General features: G+C 40.3%; 1 protein-coding gene across 1 annotated transcript in view; it reads right to left on the bottom strand.

Moving 5' to 3' along the window:
* Positions 1-16,981, bottom strand: part of LOC104588235 (uncharacterized) — a 48,733-nt gene that overhangs the window by 702 nt on the left and 31,050 nt on the right. The window contains exons 13-20 of the mRNA XM_088892945.1: positions 3,596-3,704; positions 3,135-3,406; positions 2,883-3,010; positions 2,443-2,677; positions 1,169-1,357; positions 710-999; positions 434-617; positions 71-313 (exon numbers count right to left, since the gene is read on the bottom strand). Of these exons, the coding sequence (XP_088749071.1) occupies positions 71-313; positions 434-617; positions 710-999; positions 1,169-1,357; positions 2,443-2,677; positions 2,883-3,010; positions 3,135-3,406; positions 3,596-3,704 (1,650 nt within the window). The remainder of the gene's footprint in view (positions 1-70; positions 314-433; positions 618-709; positions 1,000-1,168; positions 1,358-2,442; positions 2,678-2,882; positions 3,011-3,134; positions 3,407-3,595; positions 3,705-16,981) is intronic.

Here is a 16,981-nt window from a genome sequence, read left to right as displayed (position 1 = left end):
ACATGCATATATATACGAGTGAGGGAGAGGATGCGAACTAGCTGACATGGAGTTAATCAAGAAAACTTACAACATTAATCAAGGATGTAATATTCCACAAAGCATATACACGTGCAAGACCTGCTGACCGCCTAGGACCATGACTGAATAAAGCATTGATACCAGCAGGAAATGGAAATAGAATCCCAAGAGGAAGAACAAACAACACTAAAAGGAAGTCCACCAGTGAAATAGAGTACAATTGGAGCAGAGTAAGCAACACTAAGCTAAAATCTCCTAAAAGAAGTATTGATATGATCAAACCAACAAGGTCCTGCAATGATATAAAGTGATGTAAGAAAATATAAACTTAGAGAAAAAACAAAATTGCATCCTACTGAAAGGGAAGAAAAAAAAAAAAAAAAAACTCTTACTTAAAAGCATCAAAGTCTACCTGGTGGCCAACAGGTTTTGTATTATGCACTATAAAAGAGAAGGGGTAAAAAATATCTTTCTTCTCTTCAAGCATTCTAATGCTACAAGTACTCAAAATCCCTCCACATAACCTTTTGTGTATCATAATATTTTCATTGCTTCTCATACGTCTTGGCAGACAGTCTCCATGAACACCATGTGCACTGCAACAAACAGCTAAATATTTTAAGGCAAAAGTAATATGAAAGGGACCAAAACAACTCATGTTAGAAGTAGCATTGCAAGAAACTTTTACCATGATTGTTGCTGAGTTCTCACTGCTCCATCTACAAGTTCAGCAGGCACCATCTCAGGTTCTTCTTCAACAGCATATACCACAAGTCCAAACTGGAAATAACCACAAGTTGTAGCCTGAAACCATGCAAGGTCAATCCGAATACCATGGATGCTCAAAGCAGGATTTGCATGTGTTTCAAGCCAGCTGAGGACAGGTAAAAATGTTGTCCTCAGGCGTCCACGGCGAACTAAGCGCAGATGAGCATTTAAACCAGCCACCAACCGATACCAAATTGTAGGTGGGACAGCCTGCAAAGCAAATCAGAAACACAACAATCAAATACCTTTTCTCAAATGGTAGTACTTGAAAAAAGCAAACAGAAACAAAGGGCAATCACTTGACCTTATGAAGGAAATTCCTTAAAACAGTGCCAGGAAAAAGTAAAAGAAACAAAAGAGAAAAAACAAATAAACCTACTTGACTCATAAGACTAGTCAGAACGTTATCACTTTGAAGTGAGAAAGGAGCCATGTAACTTCCATCACCCCCAAAAACAATGGACATTGGAAATCTTTGATGAAGACGAGGAGGAAGATCAGTTCTCTTTTCATCTCCACCAAGAAAAAAGTCCACGTATGCAAGCATTAAATCAGAAGTTGCAGCAACCTGTAGGACATCAATTCCAGCACAAAAGGCTGTTGAATACTATTGGGCAAAACAGGAAAAACATCATATAAGGCAACAAATATATAGGTCAGAGCAAATATCACTATGCAAACGAATGAGACTGAGAAGTTGGAGTACAAATGGGGAAACAGCATGGAGTGTGTTGCCTCCTTCTGTGTTCTGGTGCATTTGGAGTGAGGAATAAACAAATTTTAAAAAATAAAATGTGTTCGGAGGAACTGGTACAAAGAAAATGACAGGCTTTATACATTCATGGTTGGCAGTCTACAAGGTATTTAAGAGAGCTCTGTATAATTCCCTTTTTGTATACATGCGTTCTAATGTACACTGATTTTTCTATCAATACAGTATCTTACGCCATTCAGAAAACAAAAATTAATGCAAATGAATGATACAAACAAGGTAGGCTATTTTTACAGCTAAAGGAGCTCTTTTCTTGCTGAAATAATTTTATCAACTGAAACGGTGATTGCAGAGATCTATTTTTGCCATTTTTGATTGCTTGATATTGTTGGAAGTATGAAATGTCGATGGGCTCAACTTAAGAGGTGTCTAATTCTTTTGTTTTCATCTTTATGTATATGTTTATGTCAAACTTCATGTCTTTTTTGTACTCTAAATACATTATGAATCAAGATATTAGAAAATTGTTCCTGAGGTTATTTTTTAATAGTTTGACTTATTATAACTTTTTCATTACAATAACCCAAAAATAAATATATGCCCCCACCCCCCCAAGAGAAAATTCTTTGCTCTGCCACTCGGTGTATGTATCTAATAGAGAAGGGTTGAAGCAAAAGGTTAACTAATTCTCTACTAATTGGTGATATAGAGAAACTGCCCAACAATTTCCTGTGAGAATTGAAATTGTTGGTGAATGCATGGATATGGTTATGAAGGGCCCATGAAAGATGTGGAAGAAACTTAATACTAAATAAAGATGTAACTTAGTTGGAGAAGGTATCAATTATGCACCATAAGTTACTGTACATGCAAAAAGAACATCACGATATCAATATCCACAACTTAATAGATACAAATACACCAGTTTCTTGGAAATGAACCTTAAGCCCTTCATAGAGAGCACGTGAACGGCAAGAACGTAAACAAGCATGGTCATATTCTGATCGGACAAATTCACGCAACCGTTGTAGTTTCTTTTTACGACGCCATTGCTGCCATGACCATGCAAGAGGATATACAAGAAGAGATAAAATGCTATAGACAGCTCCTTCCCACCACTGGTAAGCAGCCAAGGCATTAATATCATCAACAAATCTGTTGAATGCATCCTCGTATCTGTCATGCCAAATAAGTAGAAAAGCCCTCAGCTGTTTAAATTAATATATATATATATATCATTGCTTAAGTATGAATAAGGAAACAAAATCACTGTAACTGTGGGGCTCCTAGTTGAACAGGAGAGAAAACTGTTTAGAATTGAAAAATAATATCGGCATCAAACATCTAACTTATATGATTATTATTGTCCAAAGAAACTTACACAATCTCCATTACTTGTTCTGGAGGAGAGTGAGGAAGATGCCACGGTTCACTAAAAGTATTGGGTCCCATAAAATACATTCTATGGACATGAGATTGAGACTCTTCAGCTCTATTAGTTTCCAGAACCTGAAAGGAAAGAGGAATTCTATCAACTTCCAAACGAAAAAAAAGCAGAACTAAGCAAAATGAAATTACAGGAGTCCTAATGATGAAGTATTGACAGTGCAAGGATGTTAATTGGAGGGAACACCTCATTCAGTGACTCCAGGAAAGGGAAGGAGTGATCAATTTGAGAGCCCAGCTGAGTGGGAGCTGGACCTGGCAATTCATCAGTACCAACAAACTTCATCCGTGCAACACTAAGCACCAGAGCTAACAAGATAAGGAGACCCAAGAGAAGAAGGCCAAATAACCATGGCCCACCAAAGGTGTATATCAACTCTTCAAGAGCTGTGTAACAGCGAGGCATGTGATATCTGTCAGAAATGCATTTGTAAGGGCATGGAGTTTCAGCAACGCCACCTGTTAAAGAAAACAGCCGAGCTTAGGAGCAAATTTACTAAAAGAAAATAGTTGCCTCTGAAAGAATTAAATGAAAGGAGAAAGGGAAATTTACAGAACCAGGTCAACTACTTGGCCATCCACATTATTCAGTAAAAAGCGTGACAGTTCAGCAAGAAAACACAAACAAACATAAATTTTCACAGATACCTCGAACATTTATGTAGATGGCACGATGTGGAAGCTCATAAGGTGGGCATTGATGACAAAGGGCTTTATCAGAACCACTAACATTCTTGAAAGTGCCAGCTGGACATTCCTGCAGGAATACAGTTCACTCGTGCTAAAGAAATTTCAACAATAAAAGATATCTGAACTACAAGCAGCTATCTAATAGAAATGCCTCAAGCAAAAAAATAATTGCTAACACTGCCAACTCAAAGCTTTAAAAAACTGAATATCAGAAAGATCTCAATGACTAATGAATTATAGGCTTACAGTGGAGTCTTGGATTACTAAACAACCTAAACCATTTTCCTGATTAAAGGTTCTTGTATAGTAACAACTGTATTTCCCTCTCTTTCTTTTAATGAAATCTGTTACCTTCTCAAAAAAAGAAAAGAAAAAAAAACTGTATTTCCATATTTTGATTTTTTTTAGAGCAAAGGTAAAGTATATTTGTATTGATGTAAAAGGTCCTTTGTACAATGAGAAGCTGTACACACCAAAACAGAAGGAAAATCTTGAAAGAGAATTTCCAGTATTTCAACTGGATAACATGCAGAGTCAATCCTGGAGTTCTAAGGTGGTTTATAGCAGGAGCTAGACTAAATAGAAAGGTTTTTTTTTTGTTTTTTTGATCAATAACTCAACCTTTTATTAATTAATATAATGGAAGATGGAATACATTAAATACAGTCGGCTGTGAGAGATAAAATCCCTTATCTCTCCCCCTACAAACAGGTCCCTTACAGTTGTTCCCAGAGAAGTAAATCTCTCTCCACCCCTTGTTTAGCTAAGGCATTTGCTACAGAATTAGCAGATCTTTTAACCCACCCAACCACTATTTCCATATCTCTGGTTAGGCACCTGATCTTCTTCCTTTCATTGTCGAAAACCAACAGTTCTGATCCCCCACTTTGTAACTAGCAAATCACCAGTTTGGAATCTCCTTCCACAAATAGCTTTTGGATGCTCAATTGTTTTGCCTTCTGAATGCCTTCCACTACTGCCAAAACTTCTGCTCTCAGGGAGTCTCCACCAACTGGCCCTGAGAAAATAGCGATGAATAATCCTCATCTCTAAAAATACCTCAAATACCTGATGGTCCAGGATTCCCCAAGCTGCTACCATCAAAGTTAAGCTTGATAAAACCTCTGTTTGGAGGTGACCAAGTATGATTTATAATTGTCTTATGGGCTGTAGAGTTTGCTACTTCCTTCCGGCTTCTCATTAGATCATTTGTTGACATATGAGAGAAGGCTGTCAACGATTTCAGCCAATGCACCACTTTAACTTTGATTGTTTCCAAGATATCACTTTTATTTCTTTCTTTATCTGTAAAGGCTCTTCCATTTCTTTCTTCCCAAACAATCCAAAGAACAGCATCTCTAATGCAGTTCCACATTAACCTCCCTCTCTTTGTTCGCCATCCAAAGGTAGTTGTGTCAAATAGACGTTGAACATCCGCCGGAGGACTCCACCTGCACCCAAGAAGAGAAAAGCACCAATCCCAAATAGAGGTAATGAAAGAACGAGAGAGAAAGTGGTGGAGGCAACTCTCACCATCAGCCTTACACAATACACACCAATGAGGGGATAAACACCAACTTGGCTGCTTTCTTTGGAGTAGATCAAGAGTATTAATCTTTCCATGAACCACTTCCCAACAAAATGCAGCAACTCTAGGTGGAACAGCTTTGCACCACACCTCCTTCGCCGTAAAAGGAGGCAGACCACTATAGGATGATTCTAGTAGAGTTTTAAAGGAGGCACATGAGAAGGACCCTGATGGGGTACAAGTCCAAACTTGGCTATAAGGTCTTGAAGGTTTCAATGAAAACTCCTTCCAGTAAATGTAAGAGGCTAAGAAGACACTGAAGTTCTGAGTCTCGGATACCCCTCCGGAAACCCAAGTCCCAATTAACCCCATTGAGTGAAGCTAGAGATTGGACAAGGAACTTAGAAACTAGCTCATTTTTTAAGCTTGAGAGGGCAAAGAGAGAGGGAAATTGGTCCTTTAAAGGGGAGTCTCCTAGCCAAGTATGTTCGCAAAATTTAACATTGTTACCATTACAAAGGTTGTATCTCATGGAAGGAAGGAAGAGAAGTAGGACTGCACTAATGGCTTTCCAAGGTGAGGATGGATTTCATTTGCCATAGGCAACACACCAGCATCCCATCCATTATCCAAGAGGCCATGAATACTTACTATCACCTTTGTCCACAATTTGTCCCTATCTTGAGGCAATCTCCAGAGCCACTTACCTAACAACGCCATGTTCCTTTTTTCTATATTTCCTAATCCCAAGACCCCTGCACACTATTTCCCAGCTTATTCTATGATCTCTCTTTTCCTCCCCTGGCTCCCACAAGAAATCCCTCATTGCCACCTCCAATTTCTTGCTCACACTCACTGGAATTTTGAAGACTGACAAATAGTAGACAGGTAAGTTAGCTAGTGTTGATTCTATCAGCATTATTCTACCACCTAGAGACAAATCTCCTTTCTTCCAACTAGCTAACTTCCTAGAGAAATTTTCTATCATTGGATTCCAGAATCCAACTTCTTTTGGATTTGCTCCAAGGGATAAACCCAAATAGGTTAGGGGCCAAGACACAACATTACAGCTAGAATGCTTGCATACTTTGCCATCTCCCCATCATGCATGTTTATTCCAGCTATGCAACTTTTTTTTTAAATTTATCCTTAAGTTTGACAATCTTTCAAACAGTTGCACCGAGAGTTTCAAATTCCTTATCCAATCCAAGTTCTCTCCTTCGCAAAAGAGAAGAGTGTCATCTACAAATTGCAGATGTGTAATTGGTACCTCTTCTCTTCCCACTCTCCAGCCTCTCACTAGCCCTATTAAGTCTGCCCTCAACAGAATTCTACTCAAAACATCCACCATCAGTGTGAAGAGAAAAGGGGAGAGAGGATCTCACTGAAAAGCAAACTACAACTATGCCATTTACTAATACTGAATATTGGCAAGTCCTTAAACATCCCAGAATCCAATTGCACCACCTCTCTCCAAACCCACAATGTCTCATGATCTCAATTAGGAAAGACCAATCAACTAGATCATAGGCTTTCTCTAAGTCCAGCTTGCAAATTATGCCTTTCTTCCTGGATCTCCTCATATCCTCAACACACTCATTAGCGATTAGGATTTGATTCGTGATTTGCCTCTTCTGAATAAAGGCCCCTTGGTTGCAAGTCACTAAAGAGGGGAGAGCTTCCCAAATTCTTAAAGATAAGACATTTGTTAGGATTTTATACAAACTATTCACTAGGTTGATGGGTCTGAAGTCTTTGGGATGGTTAGCTCCCACCTTTTTAGGGATCAAGGCATTGAAAGTTAAATTCAACCTTGGATTTATTATACCCCTTTCAAAGAACTCCCTATAAACCTCAAGTAAATCTTCTTTTAGCACATCCCAACAATCCTGATAGAATGCCATAGTAAACCCATCTAGCCCTGCAGGTTGGAGCTTTAGCTTTGTCCATGGAAAACACTGCTCTCCTGATCTCCTCCTCCTCAAAGGGTCTTTCCAACCACACTTTCTGCTCAATTGATGCGATTGACCAATCTAAACCCTCAATCCACAAAGTTGCATCTAAAGGCCTCCTGTAAATTGATTTGAAATGATTCACAAAGGTCTGTGCTATCTCATGCTAATCAGTAATAACTTCATCTCCTATCTCCAGTCTGGAAATGACGTTTTTCCTTCTCCTTGCATTGGCCATTGCAGGAAAGAACTTTGTGTTTCTATCACCCTCTTGAAGTCATTTTACCCTTGATTTTTGCCTCCAGTTAATCTCCTCTTTTAGTAAAATGTCTTCCAGTTGTCTCTTTAAAGCCTTTCTTAGTTCTCTATCCCTTTCCTCTAGTGTTCCTTGAGATTCTTTGGAATCCACCCCTTCAATTTGATCCACTACTTCCTTTTTTTTGCTTCAAGTCTTTGGAATCCACCCCTTCCTATGGAAAAAACATTCCTTTCCAAATTCACCCTTGGCCTTTCTCCTTCCCACCATCCCTTCACTTTTTGGTGGAAACCTGGATGGGTTAACATGTTTTCAAACCTGAACAGGGCAGGACCTAAACCTCTTAGCTCCTCTTGAAGTAGGGAAATTGGCCAATGATATGAGGTTACCCTAGGTAAGGTTTAGAGGATAGCCCACCCCAATCCACCTGAAAGAGAAACCGATCATGTCTTGAGCACAACGGGGTGGTTTGGAGATTAGACCAAGCGAAATTGTGGTGGAGAAGAGACAAATCTTTGAGCTCAAAGGAGTTGATGAAATTGTTAAACCTCCTCATGCTTGTAGTGATTCTTTGCCTCAGATTATTTGTCTCCTTAGTGAACCGAACTACATTGAAGTCTCCACCAATACACCATGGTCCCTCCCATAATCCTCTAATGTCACTAAGTTCATCCCATAGATCATTCCTTTCTCTATATCCATTAGGTCCATAAATATTGGTTAGCACCCATGCATACCCATCCTCTACCTATCGAAACTTCGTAGAAACAATGTATTTACCAAGTAGCTCTTCCACTCCCTCTTGCCTTCCACAAACTTTTGACCCATTTATAGTCAAATTTAGCCAACTTTGATTCTTGCAACACAACTATGTCAGAATTTTCTTAATCAAATCTTTTATCACCACTCTCTTTCTTGCACTCCCCAAACCTCTCACATTCCAGCTTAATATTTTCATTGGCAATCAATAAGTTGCCCTTTTTCTTCCCCTTCAACTCCCTGCCTCTTCTTCTCTCCCCTTTTCCACTAAATTCCTTGTCACCTAGAATATCCAACCTCAATCTCTCTACCTCGGTTAATTTTTTCTTTTTAGTCTTCCTTCCATCTTCAGGCTTCATCAAAGACAACTTCAACTCATTGAGATCCTTAAACTTACAGTCTAGTTTCCCTACAAAGGCTGCTATTGAATCTTCCTCTTCCACTCCTAAAACTCCTTTATCCCTCTCCCCCATTTCTTCTAAACACCAATTATCTATGGCTCTAATCTCTTCCCTTTGAACCTCTCCTCCTATTGAATTTTGTTCTTTCTCTAACTCACTCTTTTTTAATTCCTCAAGCAACTCACTGATAAGTTCCTAAATTCTCTCCCCTTCCTTCTCCCCTCTCTCCTCTCAGACCTAAGGTCCACCCCACCTCACCAACTCCTATTTCTGGCTCTTGGCTCTTGGCTTAACAAATAAGGACGCTAGAAGACCTGCTTCAGGCAAAGGACAGTTATTAGTATCAAAAACTGAAAACACCACAATACCCGGGTTTGATTCACTCCAGCTTCTTTTGTTTACCCCTTTCCAATGTGCATCTGTTCAACCTTTGGCAATCATTGATTCATTGTTTATACCTTTAATTATCTCTTGCCCCTTGTTGCGAACATGGAACTTGGTTTCTCCTCCCTTGACCGTTAGTTTCACCCTCCACAAGTGTTCTCGGCTTCATGGTATCACCACTACCTATGCTTGCATGTTTGGGGTTGTTAATATTGAATTCTTCCCAGGCTTCTGTCTAACTGAAGAGTAACTCAATGTCTAAGTCTTCCAAGTCCGCCCCTTTCTCCCTTACCTCTCCCTCAATGCTCCCAAGAATAGAGTCTTCCTTCGACAAAGAATTTTCACTATCCGAGTCAGCGAGATTTATCCAGTCTTCATCGTCACCTTCAGAGTTCACTGATTTCTCCCTAGAGTATCTAGGATAAGGACGATCCACCTCTAATGATTGAGAGACCTGTCGTAGTTGCCATATCCAGGAGTTTTTCCTCGGAGTAGAACGTGGAATAGCTGATGCAGCAATGTTTGTTTTCAATTTGGAAGAAGATAGACCCAAACGATGGTCTAACACACCTTCAACCCCTTTAGAAGTCACATGCTCACAACTTGTGTGATTTTAATTCTTTGTCTCTTTTGGGTCCACCCATTATGGATCTGGTTTGATGAGGCAGCCAATACTATTTCAGTTTAAGCTTGCCCTTTCTTCTCTGCGTGACTTGTCAACAGGATTTTCTGCTTCCAAAATCTTGCTGTCCCTCTTGTGCTTTAAATGTTGACCACCTGTACAAGCAACCATCTGTAAATAGCTTTTAAGATCAACATCCTGTGGGCATAAACCTTTTTAGATTTAGCCATCTGAGCCCCTTGTTTCTTCGTTTCAGACCTCTGCATTTCCTTTTTTGTGTAACATAGGTTACCCATCTGTTCATCATCTCACAACCTGCCACGTGCACTATCATCTTCCTGCACAGAGACAGCTTCCCCACCGGAAGCTCCTTCCTTCCACCATCGGGCTTCAACGGAGGAGGCAATCCACACTTTGAAGGCAATCCCATCAGAGAAGACTTCTATCATTCTTGGTACCAGTTCTGGCTTTGCCCCCACCAGCAGAGGGACAGGTTCCCTTTGAGAGATCTTCTCTGTCAAATCCATATACAGGCAGTTGACTAACAATGAAAATCCAGCTTTCCCCCACAAGGAAGTTTGGTTATCCCATACCTCTAAAGTGGCTTTCCTACTGTGGTCTGTGGTGCTTGATAGGTTCCTCACCAGGGATAATTTGGTGAACAGAAACTTGTGTACACTGTGGGAGAGACAAGAAACTTTCAATCATCTATTCCTGCAATGTACAGTGGCGAATCAGATTTACTCCTATTTCTGTAGCTTGTTTAACCTTTCTTGGTGCTTGCCAGAAAGGATCTCAGACCACATATGCTCCTGGAAACTGAAAGGGCTAAATGAGAAAGAAGGAAAGAAAACAATGGAACACCAGTCCTGCTGCAGTGTCATGCTGCATTTGGAAGGAAAGAAATCAGAGGAAACCTCAGAATTGAAGCTGTGGATGAATTAATCAAAAAGATAATAGGTTCCATTTATTCCTGGCTGGCTGCAAGCCTGCAACTGATCGATTTAGTAATATTTCCCATCAAAACTATTCTGGCCCTGCCACACTGTTTTTTGTAATTCAGGCAGGACAGGTGCAGAATGAATGTACTTTGCATAGTGGCTTACCATACAATGGTCATACTTGCACATATTTACTTATGAATATGATACTTTAACCTTTATCTCCAGAAAGAAAAATTAAATAAATAAAGGGATCATTTTTTTGGAGATCAATCTAAAAGGGTTTTCTTTGCACTAGCTACCGCTGGTAGCTGGCTTTAACATCAGTTGTACATAGCATTTTTTCATAATTAATAAAAGTTTCTTGTTTTCTTTTTTGGACTAGTGAAAAATGATTTTATTAGATCCAAAGCATCTGGTCCAGATGGCTTTACAATGGCTTTCTATAAGGATTGTTGGGATGTGGTCAAAGAAGACCTTGTTGGGGTGTTTCAGGAATTTGCAGATAAAAAAACGGCGAGCCCTGGAGTCAATGCAACTTTCCTAGCCCTAATCCCAAAGAAGGCAGATGCAAAGAACCCTTAGGACTATAAGCCAATCAGTCTAGTGACAAGCATCTTAAAATCCTAGCTAAAGTGTTGTCATTGAAAATCCGAGTAGTACTGCTATCGTACAGGGAAGGCAAATAACGGATCAGATCCTAATAGCAAATGAGTGCATGGAGGACATGAGAAAGTCAAGAACCCAAGGTTTCGTTTGTAAACTAGATTTGGTGAAGGCTTATGATCTTGTGGATTGGAGTTTTTTACAAGAGGTCCTAGGGTGCTGTGGGTTTGGAGCTAGATGGTGCAATTGGGTAAAGGGCTGCATTAGTTCCTGCCATTACTCCATTTGGGTTAATGGGGTGGTGAAAGACTTTTTCCCAGCTTGTAGAGGCCTCAGACAAGGCAACCCTCTCTCCCCTTTTCTTTTCACCCTAGTTGCAAATGTCCTCAGTAGATTAATCTCTAAAGCAGATAGGGAAGAGGAAGTTAGAGGCTAGAGGATTGGAAGGAACAATGTCCAGGTAACCCACCTGCAGTTTGCCAATGATATCATAATTTTTTGTGAAGAGGGTGACAGGCAGGAAGTGAGGAATCTCAAAGCATTGTTACAACACTTTGAGAATGTCTCCAATTTGAAGATAAACCTGGATAAGAGTTGTGTGGTAGGGGTTAATCTGAATGAGAGGACTTCGCAGTCTGTGGCGGATTGTTTAGGTTGTCACATTTCTTCTTGGCCCTTGCAATATCTAGATCTCCCTCTAGGGGCTAACCCAAAGGAGAGTAGATTTTGGACCCCAATTCAGGAAAAGTTTGAGAAAAGATTAGCTTCTTGGAAAAAGAACTACATTTCCATAGGGGGTTGAGTGACTTTATTGAGAGCTACCCTAGCAAATTTACCGGTCTATTTTCTCTCTATCTTTAGGATTCCTATTAGGGAAGCTAAGAAGTTGGAGAGGATAATGAGATCTTTTATGTGGGAGCCTGGGGAGGAAAAGAAAGATCATCTAATTAATTGAGAAATAGTTTGTAGGACTAAAGAGGAGGGTGGACTAGGAGTAGGAAGGTTAGCTCTAAGGAATAAAGCTCTCTTAGGGAAGTGGTTGTGGAAGTGGCCTAGAGAAAGGGAGAGATTGTGGCATGAAGTGATAGATAGTATACATGGCAAACAGGAAAATGGTTGGGATGCGGGTGTATCACGTCAAGCTACGTTGGCATCTCCTTGGAAAGCAATTCAGAGTGTCCTCCCTCAGTTTCTCAACTTGGTCAGGTATGATGTTAACTCTGGTGACTATTTTATTTTGGGAAGATACTTGGGTGGGTACTGTTGCCCTTAAGGACAAATTCCTGGCTCTCTATTCCCTTTCCTTTTACAAAGAAAAAACTATTTCTCATTTTCTTCCTTCTATTACTTCACCCTCTTCCTTAAGTCGGGACTTTGGTTTTAGGCAAGGTTTGAGGAATGTTGAACTTAGTAGTGCTTCAGAATTGTTGTCGCTTCTTGGCAGTGTCTTTCTGGACCCTCTTCGATCGGATGTGAGACTATGGTCCCCTCATCCAAAAGGATTTTTCACTTGTGCTTCCTTTTTTAAGTCCCTTTGGCCCTCCATGGGACAGTTGGGTTTCCCTTCTAAGGAGATTTGGTTCAGACCTGTTCCTCCTAAAATTATAATTTTCTGATGGGAGGTGTTTTATAGAAAGATCAATACTCTGGATTGCTTGCAGAAGAAAAGGCCTTTCATGTGCTTGTCCCCTAACAGGTGTGTACTTTGCAGGGCTAGTGGTGAGGATTGCTCCCACCTATTTGTATCTTGTTCCTTTTCTAGTGCTATTTGGAGTTGGATCTTTTCTTTGTTTGGATGCAAGTGGAATCAGTCCTTAGAATTACGTCAGTTGTTCGATCCTTCTTTTTTTGTGTGGCCTACAAAAAAAAGGAAAAACGATGTGGAGATGTATTAGACAGCAGCCCTGTGGACAATTTGGGAAGAAAGGAATGCTAGGGTGTTCAAAGAAAAGGAAAGAAGCATACACACTGTTGAGGAGTGAATACTAACTAGAGCCATTCATTGGCTAAGAACTTTGGACTTCTTTCATACGTTTTCTTTGATGACATTTGTTGTAATTGGAAGGCGGTAGCCACTAGTCATACGAGGAGGGACAAGGCAGCTGCAGTGTGGAAGCCTCTGCCTGAAAATTGGGCAAAGCTGAATTTTGATGGTAGTAGTCAAGGAAACCCAGGCCCTTCGAGGATAGGAGGGGTGCTGAGAGATAGAGAGAGCAACATTTTAGCTTTGTTTTCAAGCCCTGTGGGAAAAGGAGACTCAAATAGAGCAGAGATCTTAGCGGCTGTACAAGGCATCCAGATTGTTGAACGGTTAGGAGTTCAACACTTGATAGTTGAAGGAGACTCTAAAATTGTTGTGGGATGGCTGACAAAGCCAGCTTCAGCTATGCAGCGATATAGAGATTTATTGAGGAAAGTCAATTGGCTCACAAGAAATATGACAGTTACCCCTCTTTGGGTAGAAAGATCAGCAAATTCCTTAGCGGATGGACTAGCTAAGCAAGGAGTTTCAAGGGATCATCTGTTTTGGGCTGCTATGTAATTTTGTTTTATCCGGTTCTTAATTGATGTAATACTTTGTTAGAAGAGGTAACAGCTTGTGCCTCTTCATGGGTTTCCTGTATTGCCTAATTTTCTGAATTAATAAATTATTTTCATTCATAAAAAATGATTTTATTAATAAGAAAGGGAGTATACATTCACCCAAAGAGGAAGCACAAGATGTTATCCCCTTAGAGGTGAGAGCAAAAAACAAAGTAACAAACTTAACAGAATACAATCATAGTGGCAGAAAATACTCAACCCAAAGACCCCTTTTTTGCCAAAGAATCTGCCATGGCATTTGCTGATCAGCTCACCCACTGATAGGTGACTCTTTGTGAGCTAATTAACTTTCTTAAGAAGATCCTTGTAGGCCCATAGAGAACTGTTTCTAGACTCGACAACCAACCTACTACCACCTTCGAATCTCCCTCAACTATCAGATTTTCAACTCCTAAATGGTTTGCAACATGTATTCCTTGCGCCGCAGCCAGTATCTCAGCCCTTGTTGAATCTCCAACTCCCATTGGTCCCGAGAATAGGGATAGAATGTTTCTATCCTTATCTTTTAAGATCCCTCCTATGCCCGAAGGCCCTGGATTGCCTAGACTGCTGCTATCAAAGTTCCGCTTTACCACACCCTCTGTAGGAGGTTTCCACTCTATCTGTAGTCTATTATTTTTGGGGGCTGTGGAGGTCACCTCTGCCCAACTTTTCCATAGATCATCAAAAGAATAGCCTCTGAACAGATCTAAAGTTTTTAACCAATGAATTGTTCTTGTCATAATGCACTTCTTTGCTTCATCAATGCTTCTTTCCTTTTCTAGGAATATTCTAAAATTCCTTTCCTCTCAGATAGTCCACAAAATGGCTGCTCTGATACACTTCCACATTAGTTTCCCTCTCTTAGTTGGCTGGCCAAAAGTAGACGGGTCAAAAAGCAAGTTTACTTTAGAGAGCAAGGTCCACCTGCACCCAAACAACATAAAGACCCAATTCCAAATATTAGTAACAAAAGCACAAGATAACAAGTGGCAGTGATCCTCGTTATGCATTTTACACAAAATACACCAGTTTGGGGATATACAAAGGAAAGGTCTCTTCTTTTGCAGGTTATCCATAGTATTGGTCTTATCGTAAAAAGCTTCCCAACAGAAAACAGCTACTTTAGGGGGAATGGGCCTTGATCAAATTTCTTTGACAAGGAACTCCAAAAAGAGAGGGGCAGAACAAGGGGACTCAAGATAAGAAGCACAAGTAAAGGAGCCACAAGGAGTTAGGGTCCAAATTCTTCTATCGGGTTTAGAGAGGTCCAAACAAACGAAGTCCAAAAGAAGCAAGATCTCAGAGACAAAAGCAGATTCCTCATCACTTAAACCTCTACGAAACCCAAAATTCCAATTCAAAGACAAGGGGCGAACTAGGGGTGAAAGAAATTTTGAAACGAGCTCCTTTTTAAAGACGGAGGTAGCGTAAAGGGAAGGAAAGCGATCTTTTAGAGGTTGAGAGCCCACTCAAATATCTTCCCACAAAAGAACAGAATTACCAGAGTAGACGTCATATCTTACATACCTGGGGAAATTAGGGAGGTTGACTGAAATAGCCTTCCAAGGGGTTGTGAGTGAAGCCCGTCGAGATACCCCCGCATCCCAACCAGTCGCAAAACAACCATGAATGCTAGCCACCACCTCATGCCATAACCTCTCTCTTTCCAAGGGCCACCTCCAAAGCCACTTACCTAGAAGAGCTCCATTCTTCCTAGCTATCTGTCTTAGCCCTAGCCCCCCTTCTTTTTTGATTTGGCTCACTACTTCCCAGCTGACCAAATAATCCTTTTTTCCCTTCCATTGGCTCCCATAGGAAGTCCCTAATCTATTTTTCAATCCTCTTTGCTTCCCTATTAGGTATCCTAAAGACTAACAGAAAATAAATTGGCAGACTAGCCAGTGTAGCTTTTATTAAGGTCACTCTAACCCCTAAAGAAATGTAGTTCCTCCTCCAAGTCGCCAATCTTTTTTCAAACTTTTCCACCACAGGGTTCCAAAACCGACTTTCCTTTGGGTTGGCTCCTAGGAACTCCTAAATAGGTCAAAGGCCACTTGGAATAGGAGCAATCTAAGCAGGCAGCGATAGACTCCAAAACCCCTTCATCCAAGTTCAATCCAACCACACAACTCTTTTCAAAATTGATTTCCAAATTAGAGGCATTCTCAAATAGGATAATTAGATTCAAGCTTCTCACTTCCATCAAATCACAACCCTCACAAAAGATGATAATGTTGTTTGCAAACTGAAGGTGGGTTACCAGAATTCTATCTCTACCTATTCTCCAACCTCTCAATAACCCAGCCCTATCTGCATCTGATAAAAGTCAATTAAAAGCATCAACAACCAAAGTAAATAAGAAGGGGAATAGTGGATCACCTTGTCTCAAGCCCCTATAGGTTGGGAAAAAATCATTAACTAACCCATTGGCTAGAACAGAAAAATGACAGGAAGAAAGGCATCCCTTCATCCATTTACACCATTTATTCCCAAACCCGCACTTCTTGAACACCTCTAACAAGAAGCTCCAATCCACTAGATCATAGGCCTTTTCAAGATCCAATTTACAAACAAAGCCTTCATTATCCGATCTTCGCATCTCCTCCACACAATCATTTGCTATTAAAATTTGATCAATTATTTGTCTCCCCTAAACAAAAGCACCATGAGATTGACTGATGATTGAGGGGAGCACTTTTTTTATCCTCAATGGCAAGACCTTGGCTAGAATCTTGTAAATGCTAGTCACCAAACTGATAGGTCTAAAGTCTTTTGGATGAATAACCTCTTTCTTCTTTGGAATCAGGGCTAGAAAAGTAGCATTAACTCCTGGGCTTATTATTGAGCTTTCCTCAAACTCTCTAATGACCTCGAGCAAATCTTCCTTAATGGCATTCCAACAATCTTGAAAGAAAGCCGTAGTAAAACCATCCAGCCATAGGGCTTTAGACCTATCCATAGAAAGGATAGCATGTCTAACTTCATCCTTCTCAAAGTGCCTTTCCAACCATCCTTTATTTTCCTCAGAAAGTCTTGGCCAAGTAACACCTTCCAACTCCACCCCATTACCTAGAGGCCTCCTTAGAATAGATTTGAAGTGGGCAACGAAACAATTGGATATGTCCTCTTGAGACTCATAAGTAACTCCATCCACTTCAATCTTAGTCACCAAATTTTTCTTCCTCCTCCCATTGGCCATCTCATGGAAGAATTTAGTATTTCCATCACCTTCCTTAATCCATTTGCATCTAGATTTTTGCCTCCAGGAAATTTCTTCACTTAGTAGTACCTCTTCTAGATCCCTCTTCA

Source organism: Nelumbo nucifera, chromosome 8, assembly GCF_055504915.1.
Source record: "Nelumbo nucifera cultivar China Antique chromosome 8, China Antique-T2T, whole genome shotgun sequence".
Classification (NCBI taxonomy): domain Eukaryota; kingdom Viridiplantae; phylum Streptophyta; class Magnoliopsida; order Proteales; family Nelumbonaceae; genus Nelumbo; species Nelumbo nucifera.
The sequence above is the reverse complement of the archived record's forward strand: the minus strand, read 5'-3'. Positions and strand labels throughout refer to the sequence as shown.